Below are 15,915 nucleotides of genomic sequence, written 5' to 3'. Positions count from 1 at the left end.
AATATGTTGCAAGTCTGGGAGATGACCACAGCTGGCTTTCCAGAGGCAACAAGGGGTGACCCACCACCAAGTGGGTGTTAAACGACCATCACGAGCCATTGAACAGCAGGAGAATTGTAAACAAGAGATTTACAGTTCTGCAAGAGACAGTTGCGCACCACACAATGAAGATTGCTCAACTCTGTGACTCAGTTGTGCAAGCACCACACAATGGAGATTGCTCAACTCTGTGACTCAGCAAGACACACCAGGACATGTTTGGGCCAGTAACTTTCCTGGGACATGAATTGAGAGTATAAAATAAGGGCCAGTGGCATCATGATGGTGACCTAAGCCCAGAGGTAAGTGGGATACCGGGAGGAAACACAAGGAGGAGGGTACAAGACGGGAAGCCTCCTGATTCATACTTCACAGACAAGGTCAGCTCCCAGACTGCTGCACTGGACAGCACAGTATGGGGAGAAGGTGACCAGCCCTCTGTGGAGAAAGAAGTGGTTTGGGACTATTTAGAAAAACTGGACGAGCACACGTCTGAGGTCCAGATCTAATGCATCCGAGGGTGCTAAATGAGTTGGCTGATGTGATTGCAGAGCCATTGGCCATTATCTTTGAAAATTCGTGGCGATTGGGGGAGGTCACGGGCCGTTGGAAAAAGGCAAATATAGTGCCCATATTTTAAAAAGGGAAGAAAGAGAACCAGGGGAACTACAGACCAGTCAGCCTCACTTCAGGCCCTGGCAAAATCATGAAGGAATCCATTTTGAAACACTTGGAGAAGAGGAAGGTGATCAGGAAGAGTCAACACGGATTCACCAAGGGCAAGTTATGCCTGACCAACCTCATTTCCTTCTATGATGAGATAACTGGATCTATGGATATGGGGAAAGTGGTGGATGTGATATAGCTTGACTTTAGCAAAGCTTTTGATACTGTCTCCACAGTATTCTTGCCAGCAAGTTAAAGTAGTATGGATTGGATGAATGGACTATAAGGTGGACAGAAAGCTGGCTAGATTGTCAAGCTCAATGGGTAGTGATCAACAGCTTGATGTCTAGTTGGCAGCCAGTATCAAGCGGAATGCCCCAGGGGTCAGTCCTGGGGCCAGTTTTGTTCAACATCTTTATTAATGATCTGGATGATGGTATGAATTGCACCTCAGCAAGTTTGCAGATGGCACTAAGCTGGGGGGAGGGGTAGATATGCTGGAGGGTAGGGATAGGATCCAGAGTGACCTAGACAAATTGGAGGATTGGGCCAAAAGAAATGTGATGAGGTTCAACAAGGACAAGTGCAGAGTCCTGCACTTAGGAAGGAAGAATCCCATGCACCGCTACAGGCTGGGATGATTTAGTTGGTGTTGGTCCTGCTTTGAGAAGGGGATTGGACTAGATGACCTCCTGAGGTCTCTTTCAACCCTAATATTCTATGATTCTATGAGACCACCTCTCTCCTCCCCCACCTACTCTGAAGGCAACAAGAATGCTGGAAAGACAAAAACTTTGAACTGGGGAGATTGGTCCAAGACTGAGAAGGAAATTCAGCCTGTGTATTAGGAACTGTAACCTGCCTGTGACATCCAGTGGGGTGAGAAAAGCTATTTGAGTCAAATCTTGCTTAGTCTGAAAGGTTAGAATTTAGAATGTGTGTTTAAGGTAACTATCTCTGACCTTTATGCCTACCACTTACAATCACTTAAAAATAGTTAATAAACTTATTTTAATGTTTTTATCTTTACTAGTGAGTTTGTCTAAAGTGCTTGGGGAATCTGCTCTGATTACAAAAGCTGATTCATGTCTTCTATCTCTTGACAAAGTGGCAAAATAATGAGCTTGCATTGTTCAAGAGAAAGTCTTGAGCAGTGTAAGATGGTACATTTCTGGGGTGCAAAGCTGGGGGGATTTGCTGGTGTCTCCCTCTATATCATTCATGAATGGCTTAGAGAGCATTCATGCAATTTAGCTGTGTGTGTCTCTGTATGCTGGTGGCTGAGTGATAGCACCTGGAGGGGTTTGCTGCTTGTCACTAACAAACAGCGTGAGAGACAGCCCAGTCTGGAGAGTTATGGGGGCACAATGATCCCATAGTTCCATGTTGTGCCCCGGTGATTACGTCACAATAGCTAAACTGAACTACTACTACTAAGAGCAACTATAATAAACTAACTAAGGGGACACAGTTGAGGTAAAACTCAAGGCGGACAACTGCAAAGGCTCCGTCTTAGGCTGAGGCAATTGAGAAGGAACTGAGAGCGCGCCTGTACAATGCTATATAACGACAGCACGGAGCATGAGACTGAGTAACATGCATGCAAGGGCTGAACAGACACTACTATGAGAAATCTCTGATCAATGGTGCAGGGGGGCGTAAGCGCACCTACAGTGGAGCATGCATAGGGACACTATTTGCAGAAGAACTTTCTGAACTAAACCTTTCAGGTCTTCTTTATACATTATAAAGCAAAAAGTTCAATCCCTCCCCTAATTCAGATCACCTTTAATGTCAGCACATAGACTTGATCTACACTGGGGAAATGCGTTGGAAGTCATGTTAAGTAACACTGTTTACAGTATTTGCTAAGAGGAATTTAACTTGTTTAAAAAAAAAAAAAAAAAAGGAAAGAAAAGAAAAACGACCAGCATGTATCAAAATGTTTTAGTTGGTCATGGATCAACCTTAGATAGTCACAACCAGCTAAGACATTTTAAAATAAGGAATATTTAAACTATGACAATTATGAAAATTCTAATTAAGTCACAAAAATACAACTCTTAAAAGAAAGTTTAAAATTAGCCCATGAGCTCACATTGCTTAGAAGGTAATAAGGTGATAAGTAACAATCAGTATGGATTTGTCAAGAACAAATCATGTCAAACCAACCTAATAGCTTTCTTTGACAGGATAACAAACCTTGTGGATGGGGGAAAGTGGTAGATGTGGCATAGCTTGACTTTAGTATGGCTCTTGATACTCTCTCACATGACCTTCTCATAAGCAAGCTAGGGAATACAACCTATATGGAGCTACTATAAGGTGGGTGTATAACTGGTTGGAAAACCGTTCCCAGAAAGTAATGATCAGTGGTTCACAGTCAAGCTGGAAGGGCATATCAAGGGGGGGGAGTGTCCCACAAGAATTGGTCCTGGGTCCAGTTCTGTTCAATATCTTCATCAATGATTTAGATAATGGCATAGAGAGTACATTTATAAAGTTTGTGGATAATACCAAGCTGGGATCATTGCAAGTGCTTTGGAGGATAGGATTAAAATTCAAAATAATCTGGACAAACGGGAGAAGTGGTCTGAAATAAATAGGATGAAATTCAATAAGGACAAATGCAAAGTACTCCACTTAGGAAGGAACAATCAAGTGCACACATACAAAATGGAAAATGACTGCCTAGGAAGTAGTACTGTGGAAAGGGATCTGGGGGTCATATTGGATCATAAGATAAATATGAGTCAACAGTGTAACACTGTTGCAAAAAAACCAAACATAATTCTAGGATGTATTAGCAGGAGTGTTGTAAGCAAGACATGAGAAATAATTCTTCTACTCTACTCCTCGCTCATAAGGCCGCAACTGGAGAATTTCGTCCAGTTCTGGGTGCTAAATTGCAGGAAAGATGTGGACAAATTGGAGAAAGACCAGAGGAGAGCAACAGAAATGATTAAAGGGCTAGAAAACTTGACCTATGTGGAAAGATTAAAAAAATTGGGTTTGTTTAGTCTAGAGAAGAGAAGACTGAAGGGAGACATGGTAACAGTTTTCAAGTACATAAAAGGTTGTTACAAGGAAGAAGGAGAAAAACAGTTCTTGTTAACCTCTGAGGATAGGACAAGAAGCAATAGACTTAAATTGCAGCAAGGGAGGTTTAGGTTGAAAATTAGGTTGAAAAACTTCCTGTTATGATAGTTAAGCACTGGAATAAATTGCCGAAGGAGGTTGTGGCATCTCCGTCATTGAAGATTTTTAAGAGCAGTTAGACAAACACCTGTCAGGGATGGTCTAGATCAGGGGTCAGCAACCTTTCAGAAGTGGTGTGCTGAGTCTTCATTTATTCAATCTAATTTAAGTATTCCCGTGCCAGTAATACATTTAAACGTTTTTAAAAGGTCTCTCTCTATAAGTCTATATTATATAATTAAACTATTGTTGTATGTAAAGTAAATAAGGTTTTAAAAATGTTTAAGAAGCTTCATTTAAAATTAAATTAAAATGCAGAGCCCCCCGGACTGGTGGCCAGGACCCGGGCAGTGTGAGTGCCACTGAAAATCAGCTCGCGTGCCGCCTTTGGCACGCGTGCCATAGTTTACCTACCCCTGGTCTAGATAATACTTAGGGCATGTCTACACTTACATCCGGAGCAATTGATCCAGCGGGGGTCGATTTATCGCGTCTAGTGAAGACGCGATAAATCGACCACCAAGCGCTCTTCTATCAACTCTGGTACTCCACCAGAGCAAGAAGCATACGTGGAGTCGACGGGGGAGCGTCAGCAGTTGACCTACCGCAGTGAAGACACTGCGGTAAGTAGCTCTAAGTACGTCGACATCAGCTATACTATTTTCGTAGCTGAAGTTGCGTAACTTAGATCGACTTAGCTCGCGCCCCTCCCCAAAGTGTAGACCAGGCCTTAGTCCTGACTTGAATGCAGGGTGTAGACTAGAAGACCTGGTCCTGCTTTGAGCAGGGTGTTGGACTAGATGACCTCTTGAGGTCTCTTCCAACTCTGATATTCTATGATTCTATGACCTCTCGAGGTCTCTTTCAGTCCTATGATTTTATGATTGTTGTCTATCAGCCTAAATCTAGAGGCTATCAGGCTTTCCTGCTGGTTAAGCATCAGTGAACAGAATAATTAGCTGCATTTAACATCTGTCACAAAGCCACCACATTAATTTTTCTATAGCTTTAACCAAGGCTCACAGCAGCCATTCCAATCTGTTTCCAAGTTAATTAAACTGGAAAGGAAAATAAAAATGCCTCTTACAAATGGAATGTTTTATGTAACTGCCTTTAATGACAGCATTTACTGATCCATTATGTGGTCTCTTTTTGCAACATGGTGACCCTACCCTTATTCCTGTCATGGTTTGAGGACCTTATTCCCATCACTATTATGGTGGGGGTCCTTAAAATGGAATCTTTCCTTCTTTTCATATAAAAGCAGGTGGCCTACAGCCTATCAAATCATGCCAGACATCACATTGATGATACAGGTGGAAGTTCTTGTTTGAAGACTTGGGCATGCTGGAGAAACACCTTTGTCTCTGCTACAGTAAGATGATAAAAGGTAACTGAAGTTCCTGAGCTCCATCAGAGAGGCCTAGCGAAATCCTCAGAGTTAGGAGCCTATTCCTTAGAAGCTGAGGAGAATTCAGAATCTCTTCAGGAGTAAGAAAAACAAAAACAAAACCACTTACAAATATAAGGGTTATCCAGCCGCCCTCATTTCAGGATCTAACATCAAAGGTCAGTACATAGGCCATTGGGCCAGTATGCTTTAACATGGTTCATATTCATCTGATCATGAAATGCTGATTTGGCAGTCAGTCAATCATACATCCACCCACCTCTGCAGTGAAATAAATTTGCCATCTCAATTGCCAGCCTCATCACGAGGCAACAAAGCCAAGCAAGAAGTTAGATTGAAAATCCAAGTATAAGCTTTAATCAAGGTACAGACATCATAGTGTTCAATGAAATATCTTGTCACAAGATACAAAAATACTTTATAAGTTAAGTAATTTTTCCTTTACAAATAATGTACAGATATTATGTACTGTAAGCCCTACAATTCATTTCTATATCATAGCTATTGTGCATCTTCTTAGAATTTCATCTCCTTTAGGATTAAGTGGTCTATTCTGAAAAGGATTCTCCCCAGTTCCCTTTCCAGACCACCTTGAAACACAGCAGAGTATTTGCTGGGCAAAACTGTCAAGCAAACGCACAATACATTGCTGTCTAAGGTAGTGACTGGTGAAGGGCCTGTTCCTGTAAACATACATGAATAACTTTATTGATGCGAGAGGTAAACTGGTGGGACAACTCACATGAGCAAATTTACTAACATGCACAAATGTTTGCAGGATCAGACTCTATAGCAAGAAACAGCTCAGCCAATCAGAACCTCATGCTTTGAAATGCAATTGCCCAAATCTTGTAACTATCCTCCTTGAAAATTGGTAAGCAATTCTGGGGCCCTGCATTTGTGGTTGATTAGCTTCATGTTCAGAATTAATCTGACTTTGGCCAAGGGATAGCAAATCCTTTTGGACAAAAAGGAAAGAGATAAAGAGGTTATAAATTAGTCAGTAGGATCCATCTCAAAATGGCTGTTGCTCAGGATGTGGTGTGTTCCACACTGAAGTAAGCCAGGAATATTAAAAACATGTTAACTGTTAATAGTAAGTCAATCACTAAGATAACACAATCCTTCTTCCATTTGCCATCACCACTCTTGTACTGAAGCAGATTTGCTGAATTCTTCTTTGAAGGCCAGGAGAACTATTTTAAAATATAAACCTCTCAAATTGCCACAGTACATCTTATGCAGTACTGTGGGAGCTGGTGCAAAGGAGTCTGGAGTGCCTGTGAGGGGAAGTTTGAGTTGCTGAACATTGGAATCAAAATATGAAAAAGGTTGAGAACCCTTGAACTAGACACTGGGATTGATGTAGAACAGAAAAAATGCCACTCGGATCTGGGAGGGAAGAGCATGGAATTCAAACCCCTTCTGTCCAAAAGAAATCCTTCATATCAAAATCATAGAAATTTTGTGCAGTCCAACGGCAGTACTCTTTTTGCTCCATCTGAGTCTCTTTAATGTTTGATGATAGGCCAGCCCTAAACAAAGACTACAAGGAAGATGTGTGTGGGGTGGGAGGGTGAATGAAGGGGAGGGGCTGCGTTCCATGCCCTCCACTATGCACAAAAAGATGGCATCTGACCTGGTTTTCTTGGTGGTGCGGTTTTAGACAGGCACTCTGTTCTCTTTGGCCCACTTCTTCATGATGCGGATGATATACTCTACCTGAGGGTTACCAGTGCTCCTTAGGAGATGTAGCACTTCCCGCAGTGTCTCTCTGAAAAGACAGAAGACAAAGGTTTAAAGCAGGGTGATGAGCACTTGGTTAGAAACAGCTGAAATTTCTGTGCATCTTTACATCCTGAAGGATTGCAAAGCACAGACTCTAGGTATTGTATCTAGTTTGAACTAGAAGGGAAATTCTAGATCAGCAAAAATTATTATTCATACTGTAGCTTGCCAGGATATAAAATTTAACATTCCTACTCTTGCAAAAAATGTCACAAGACATTTAATGGCAAATTGTTAGAGCTTCAGTTTTTCAGGCCATCTGACAGACAACTTCAACAGCACAGCAACACCTATTTCAACAGAGGAGCACTGCTCAGCACTAATTAGTCAATGCGTTTTCACAACATGAAGCATTATGTATTTTTTATTACTAAGAAATAAGAGTGCTGCCTTCAGAAGCATGATTCCCTGACATACCCTATGTTTTCCTTGGAGGGTTCCCATTCAACTACTAACCAGATCTAATCATGTTTAGCTAGAGATATCTGATGAATTAATTCATTGTTTGAGGTGGTTTGCATTTAGGGGGAACAAGACCTGACATAACAAGTCAATCAGTTTGTTTCTCAGATGTCTGTCATCTCCATGCAGAATTCAGATTTTTGTGGAAGGATTAACTCAATTCCAGTTCAGAGACTGAGGTGCACTAGTGTATCTGCACTACTTTAGTAAGGGGCACTGTTAGAAAATGGAGGGCAGACAAGGGAGACAATAACAGATGCCAGGGCTATGGGTGCTCCTGTTTTCTTGAAAGGTATGCATTTAAGAAAGCAACTGCAATTCCTCCTCTGTGTGGCCCCAAATGGGGAGAAAAGTAAGAATTCTAGAGATTATGTGAATTTTAACCAGAACGTACAGGAACTCTGCCAGAGAGAAAATTGGAGGGTGCATTAGTTAATGCCACTGCTTGCAGAGCTTGGTCACCCAGCAGCACAGCAGACTTTTTACTGGAGAACAGGAACAGAAGGTATCCCCTCTATCCTCCCTCATTCCCTTATCCAGTGAGGTAGGCCAAAGGCAAAACAATAAATGGGAAGGACCATTTCCTCTTTTCTCTTGGAGGTTTAATCAAACCAATATCCAAGTTAAGCTTGGATTGAACAAAATTTGCAGAAAGAGAGATTAGGCCTTCACTAAAAACATTCATTTATCATTCAGCAACATGTTCTTCGTCCCTCCTGAAGTTGAGAGTAACCATCCACCTATTTTAATTCTGCCATCCTTGAAATTCCAAGACCAAGGAGGAGTGGATACTACTTCCATTCACAGGCCATCAATACTTCTCCCTAATCAGTGAAATGAGGTCCTCCCTCCCTGCCTTTAGGGAATAAGCATGCTGTGTCTGTAGTTTAGCTACTACAAGAACAATGACCAGCAATCTATTTGAGGTCCCTGCAGTGCAGAGCACTAGTTGATAGACTATCCTCCACCACATATCCTGTCCCTGTTGGGCTGGAAGCTAGAGATCAAAAATGGTTATTGAGTGTGCAACTACTGGGGCAGTACAGGTCTCTTTCAAAAGACAAAAAAAATGGAGGGTTAGGGGACATCTGTTCCTGAAGTCATGCATCTCTTCACAAAACAGCTGTGACTGCGGTTCTAGCTACAGCTAGCTGGGAATGGAAGACTAACGAGAAAAGTTCATACACAGCAACGGTACATACTTGGGTTCTCGGCCAGCTAAGATCATTTGGAAGATGCCCACACAGGCACCCCTCTTGCCTTCCCAGTATTCAGGGTTAGGGTCCAGTCTCTCCAGAACATCAAAGGCTTTGGCTGAATAGTAAAACTGGCCCATCTGTGTAGGAAGAAAAAAAAACTTTACACATTTCAGGTCACAAGACTGCCTATACAGAATGAGATCCAAAGTTACGGGCTGGTTCTGATGCTGTTTGTCTGGTGTTAACAAGAGGAACAAGTCATGGGAACAGCATGCATTTTCCTGTTCTTTCCAGGTAGTCTGTAACTAGAACAGGTACATTCCAATTCCACATAGGCTATGTACAGACTAGGAAAATAGTTTTATCTAACGTGATTTTAAACAGTATAGACAGGCCAAGTTGTGACCTTTATTAACTGGTCATGATCAACTCTAGACTCCCCACTAGGTAAACCACATTCAACTATGAGCTAATAGAGCTAGTCAAAAATGTCATCCCCTTATTTTTGTATGTAATTGCCAGGGCTCCTTCCCCACTCTGAACTTTAGGGTATAGATGTGGGGACCTGCATGAAAACTTCTAAGCTTAACTACCAGCTTAGATCTGGTCCGCTGCCACCACTCCCAATGTGCTAATTCCCTTCCCTGGGTAGCCTTGAGAGACTCTTCTCCAATTCCCTGGTGAATACAGATCCAAACCCCTTGGATCTTAAAACAAGGAGAAATTAACCATCCCCCCTCCTTTCTCCCACCAACTCCTGGTGGATCAAGATCCAACCCCCTTGGATCTAAAAACAAGGAAAATCAATCAGGTTCTTAAAAAGAAGGCTTTTAATTAAAGAAAAAGGTAAAAATCATCTCTGTAAAATCAGGATGGAAAATAACTTTACAGAGTAATCAAACTTAAAGAGCCCAGAGGACCCCCCTCTAGCCTTAGGTTCAAAGTTACAGCTAGGGTGACCAGATGTCCCGATTTTATAGGGACAGTCCCAATTTTTGGGTCTTTTTCTGATATAGGCTCCCATTACCCCCCACCCCCGTCCCGATTTTTCACGCTTTGTGTCTGGTCACCCTAGTTACAGCAAACAGAGGTAAACACCCTAGTAAAAGGTACATTTACAAGTTGAGAAAACAAAGATAAAACTAACATGCCTTGCCTGGCTGTTTACTTACAAGTTTGAAATATGAGAGACTTGTTCAGAAAGATTTGGAGAGCATGGATTGATGTCTGGTCCCTCTCAGTCCCAAGAGCGAACAATCACCAAAACAAAGAGCACAAACAAAAGCCTTCCCCCCGCCACCAAGATTTGAAAGTATCTTGTCCCCTTATTGGTCCTTTGGGTCAGGTATCAGCCAGGTTACCTGAGCTTCTTAACCCTTTACAGGTAAAAGGATTTTGGAGTCTCTGGCCAGGAGGGATTTTATAGTATTATACACAGGAGGGCTGTTACCCTTCCCTTTATAGTTATGACAGTAATGTTGTAGCCGTGTTGATTCCAGGATATTAGAGAGATAAGGGGGATGAAGTAATATCTTTTATTGGATCAACTTCTGTTGGTGAGAGAGAAACTTTAAGGCTTACACAGCATCATCAACCTGATATAAATTCGAAAGTTTGTCTTTCTCACCAACAGAAGTTAGTTCAATGAAAGACATCCCTAGTCTTTATGCATGACTTTCCCTGTATACCCTAGGTGCAAAGTCCTGTTTAAAAGCATGTTAGCTAAAACAAGTTTATTCACATGTTTTGAAACATAATGGATTTTCCTAGTCTAGATATGGCCATAAAGACAGCTCTGAAGGCTGCTGGGGTATTAGTTCAGAACTAATTTTTACCCCTCGCTATAAAAGTAGAAGAAAAATCAAATGTAGTAGTGTTGCAATTCAGAGCTTTCCTGAACCGACGGGAAAATCATGTGTACACCCAACTATTCCACCTTAGATATCACTTGCAGGATAGGTCTAGGGGCACCTGGATTGGTACAGATGGGGAACTCTCATTTCTTCTCTTGGACCTTTTCTAAGGTGGGTTTTAAACATGTTTTAAAAGTCTACTGTACATAAGGCAGCGTATATTTTACTATGTGCTAGTTGGTCAAGTTAAAGCCTAGGGCAGTTTAGCACACATTCAAGTATATGCTGCCTTGTCTACACTAGACTTCTAAAACATATTAGTTAGCCTGTGTTAGCGAACACATGCTAACAACCTACCTTTAAATCCTGGTCTGGACAAGGCCTTGATTGTAGTGGGGAGGACCTGTGGGAAATTAATCAGGGAACATAGCCTCAACTCCCTCAGAGGGTATCTAATCACAGAAGCATTTAGCTTCATATTTGCTCTCACAGGAAGAGTGAAAAAAGGTTAAACACATGTGCACACCAGTCCTGGGAGAGAGATAATTTCCAGCAATGCACTGCTACATTATCACAGGACAATTATCAATGTGCTTTTGAAATCTTTCATGGCCTGTGACTCAATCTAAAGGAGTGGGCAAGAATCCCAGTGCTAGAGGCTGAAGATGTTGATCTCATCTATTAGTTTATTGTACCTACTCTTGAAGGTGGAAAATCAAACACCAGAGCATCTGTGCTAAGACTGACAAGGTAGGTAAGGTAAAACCTTTTACTGAACCAACTTCTATAATTGTAATTGTTTTATGACACCCCGTATGTGGGGTCCCGTCCCCTCCGTATTGAAGCAGATTCTCCTGGGGTATCTGAATGGCCCATTCCACAATGTGATCTATTTCTCTGGTGGAGTGTCCTTGTTTAGTGAAGGCAGTTTTGAGTGTGATTAAATGCCTGGCTGTTGATAACAAATTTCTTGGTGTGTCTGGGGTGGTTGCAGGAGCTGAGGAGGTAAGTGTAGTGATTTCTTGTGGATTTCTTGCATACAATCATTTGTGGGGTCTCATTGCTGAAGCTGACTGTGGTATCCAGGAAGTTGATGCTGGTGTGGGTGTTTTCTAGAGAGTATGATGGATGGGCGGTTGTGGTTGAAGTTGTGGTGGAAATCTGAGAGAACCGAGGTCATCTGTCCAGATGAGGAAAACATCATTGATGTACCTATGTATATCATTGGTTTTGTGGTGCATTTTTCCAGAAATTTTCTGCGAGGTGGCCCATGAAGAGGTTGGCATACTGGGGGGCCATGTTAGTACACATGGCTGTTCCCAATATTTGGAGAAAGTGTTTGTTAAATGTGAAGTGACTGTGTGTGAGGATGAATTTGATGAGTTTGGCGATGTGTGTTTAGGTGGATTTTTGAATGTTGTATATTATCTTGTAAGTATTTGAGGCAGGCAGCAATGCTGTCATGGTGAGGAATGTTGGTGTATAGGGAACGTGACATCCATGGGGGCAAGGATGGTGTTCTGGGGGAGGATGTTGATGTTGGAGTTTCTGGAGGAAGTCAGTAACATCTTAAAGGAAGGGGGCCTTTGTGGGGGGAGGGATAGCTCAGTGGTTTGAGCATTGGCCTGCTAAACCCAGGGTTGTGAGTTCAATTCTTGAGGGGGCCATTTAGGGAACTGGGGTAAAAATCTGTCTGGGGATTGGTCCTGCTTTGAGCAGGGGGTTGGACTAGATGATCTCCTGAGGTCCCTTCCAACGCTATGATTCTGAGTGGTTTGAGGATGGTTTCTATGAGACCTAATATTCCTTCAGTAAAAGTCCTGTGGCCAGATATGATGGATCTACCTGGGTTCCTTTGTTTGTGTATCTTGGGAAGCTTGTAGCAGGTCCCTGTGGTGGGTTTGTGGGGGATCAGGTTGTAAGCTTCACAGTCTGGGCTGGAAGGGCAGAATCTGCTGTCCCAGAAAGAACTCCAACTTATAGCCTCTGGTTGTGTCTATATTAGATTTTTCTCTTAAAATTTCCCATTGCTCCCACCATTGAAACTCTACTAGAGGTAGAAATTGTGATTAGCTCTAGTGTAGCCCAGTCACCAGTCTAACTAGAAGACATGCTGGTTTAAATGTTGACAGATCTCTACCAGCCTCTATACATTGTGGAGCTTCACTAAAGGTAGCAATGGTGAGGAATTTTAAGAAGAGGAGTCTGCTGTAGACAAGGCATCTGAGTGTAGTGCCACAGAATTAACAAACTAGATACCAGGCCTCAAAGAGAAGACTCGCCTTGTAGCAGTCATTTGCAATGAGTTGCAAGAGACTGAAGGACTCTCCTGAGGTTTCCATCTTCAGGTAGAGCTCCCAGGCCAGTCGAGGCTTCTTATTCATGATATCTACAATGAGAACAGAAAGTTGGAGAAGGTGAAAAAATGCCATAATGCACTGCCCAGTAACAACAGGGCTAAAATGTTCATAATCTTATCAACCACTTCACCAAAATGCCTGCTCCCTACTAAAACACACAGGGTTTGAATGAAAGCTAACCATCCCCTCAGCCACATCAATGATGGCAGTAAAGTGCTGCAGTTTGCAAACATAAGAAAGAAGAGTTATGAAATCTACACCACGTCAGATTTATATTTCACAGATACAGCACTTACTGTGCTGGAACTCAATGGTCCATCTAGTCTGGCATCCAGCCTGGTGACACATCAAGTCAGTCCATTGCTCTAGCTAGTCTGGTATTCTACCCCTGACTGCAGACAATACCAAATGTTTAACAGGATGAGGGAAAGGGGGATGGAAATAAAACCCAAGAGAAATCACATAACACATCGCTAGTTATACAATGCTATACATGAAAGAAACAATTCCTGATCCCCATTTTATGCTTTGAAGCAGAAGTTCATATTGCTCTCATTATCTTAGTTTGCACACAGTAACTACAAAATTAAAGAAGTCCTAGCCACCAACGTCTGCAGAGTTTTAGACTCAAAAGGTTATCTACAGCTCAACACATGAACCTCTTTAGTTTCAGATACTACCAATAGCTCTAAGTTCAATTTCATGACTTTGCTGCTGGTTTCCACAGCTTCTGTGCAAGGGCAGGATAAACCAGCATTCTTTGAAGTGAGCGTATTCCCTTGGAATGGTGGATTTTAGAGATGACATACAGTACAAATAGGAAAAAGTCTAGAGTACGTTTTGTACATGTATTCAATAAGAATCTAGAAGATAAGCCCTTGTCTACACTACAACACTTAACTGTGTTTGTTACCACTTAGTAGCATGGTTAATAGTTAAACCACAGCAGCTAACAGTGTTTCACCCTTGCCAGAGGCCTGGGCTGACACTGATCAGCACTGTTATTTTGCTGTGTTGATAGGATTCTCTAACGGTGCCTCTCTGAGTCCTCCTTCTTCCAAGAGCTCTGTGCAGGACCATCCAAAACAAATTTCCTTGCATGCTGAAAGAGTCTTTGTGCACGTCCTCAGGACACTCTATCCCTCTGCTTGGGCAGTGTAGGAGACCTACAGCTACCCAAGATTTTCCCAGACTACAGTTACAGATATGAGTAGGAAGCATCAATGATGCAGATGCACAAACTTGGTTGGAATATGATTATAGTAGAAGGGGTGGGTAAAGAGAGGAGGAGAGTAAGCTGTTGTCTGGACACAAGTCAACTATGTATGTTGAACAGAATCTGAAAAGAGTTTGTATCCAGTTTGCAAAACATGCGCTAATACTTACAGCATTTAGACAACAATTAAGCAATTGAAATTCACTTAAATCCTTTTACTTCTTCAGTTTTGGGTAGAGGACATGCATGAGGTGGAACTAACTACCACTGCTGAAGTCCCATGATGTCAGAGATTATTATGGGGCATAGAGTGGAAAATGTTGAATAAACAGAGAATGTATTTCTTATAGGGTACTGGACTGTGACATCCTCCTACTCTCTAACCTATTCGAACAGTGAGACTTAATATTACCCACTCATGTTCATAGAAAATAAGACAGACATGAAGGACTGATGTCCTGAATGCCTGGCACCCACCTCATTTTAAATACTGAATCCCCATAGTTCTCATTAGTCCAAAGAAAGATAAAAATATCCCCAAGATCCTTGCCATTGTGCACCCTATGAGGAAATTCTTTCCAGATTCCATAGATCTTGTGGTCATTTTAACAATGCATATATGAGCAAGAACTGCCACCAGCCATTAACCTGAAACATCTCTGGTATAACACAACTAGTCATAAGTGCCAGAATAGACTTTTTCATGAATCCCAGTAACAGAGTTTCATCCAGTACTTTTGGAGACAGAAAATTCCACAAACAGATCCTCTGAAGGTAAGGAAGTATTTAACCTAAAGTTTGGCTTATTAATTCCAGGCATATCCCAATGTTTTCTTATTGTGAAGGGAAAAAAATCCCCTTGGATCAGGTATCTACCTCCTCTCAGAGTTCCACCAGATATTCATTCTGTGCACTGGTCATTAATATGGGGAAAATTCTTGTGCTCTTCAAGGTGAGGGAATGCTTGGCATTATGTGTACAGAAGTCAAGTGGAGTAACAATCATTTCTGACATTTATCAGAGATACCAATATAAATCCCTTCACATGGCACTAGAAACATACTCCAGAGTAGTTTCTCTGCACAACCAACCTCTCTCTATCTGATTCTAAGTAAAACTATAATCTAGGGATAACTACATTAAAAATTACAAGAACTTCTCATATGTCTGAGCACAAACTGTTCACCAACTGGAGTCAGGAAAAAATCCACCCTTCCTTCACAACCTACATGGTATAGTATTGTACAAGTAGGTGCATTATGGGGAAGTTACATCCTGTTATGAAATATCCTGAAATGGCCACTATTGGAGATAGTGCATAAGAACAGGTAATTATTGGACTCTCCTGGTATGGCAGAAACTGAGACACCAGACTAGATTTTTGTTTCTTCAGCTTCAGTAGTAGCACACTCAGCAGAGAGGACACAGGTCTTAGCCCCACATATGACGACCAGATGTCTGAGCACTGAAAACCTCACAAACCATGATTCCTTTTGGGGAAAAAAATGCCTTTATAATTTAGTAACAACTAGCAATCTGTGCATATAGAGAAACAGTGCGCCATGCTGGGAAGTGAAACAATAATGGCTTTTCACCTCCTCTTTGAGATAAGGTCTAAATAATTGGTACAATAGCTCGAGACCACACATTACATAGAGCCCTGAATCAGTTGCATTTCCAGCATCTCTAGCCTCCTGCAAATATTTGAGGACAGAAATATCCA

At 41.8% G+C, this 15,915-nt stretch overlaps 1 protein-coding gene across 5 annotated transcripts in view; it reads right to left on the bottom strand.

Annotated features, from left to right (window-relative positions):
• Window positions 1-5,648: 5,648 nt before the first annotated feature.
• The window catches only part of IFT56 (intraflagellar transport 56), a 178,142-nt gene continuing 167,875 nt past the window's right edge, over window positions 5,649-15,915 (bottom strand). For all 5 annotated transcript variants that reach the window (XM_065562499.1, XM_024109851.3, XM_005293064.5 and 2 more), the window contains 3 exons: window positions 12,899-13,005; window positions 8,767-8,900; window positions 5,649-7,088 (listed from right to left, as the gene is read on the bottom strand). In XM_065562499.1, coding sequence (XP_065418571.1) covers window positions 6,977-7,088; window positions 8,767-8,900; window positions 12,899-13,005 — 353 coding nt within the window. In that variant the 3' untranslated portion in view covers window positions 5,649-6,976. The remainder of the gene's footprint in view (window positions 7,089-8,766; window positions 8,901-12,898; window positions 13,006-15,915) is intronic.

The sequence above is a fragment of the Chrysemys picta genome, chromosome 1 (genome assembly GCF_011386835.1).
Source record: "Chrysemys picta bellii isolate R12L10 chromosome 1, ASM1138683v2, whole genome shotgun sequence".
NCBI lineage: Eukaryota > Metazoa > Chordata > Testudines > Emydidae > Chrysemys > Chrysemys picta.
The sequence above is the reverse complement of the archived record's forward strand: the minus strand, read 5'-3'. Positions and strand labels throughout refer to the sequence as shown.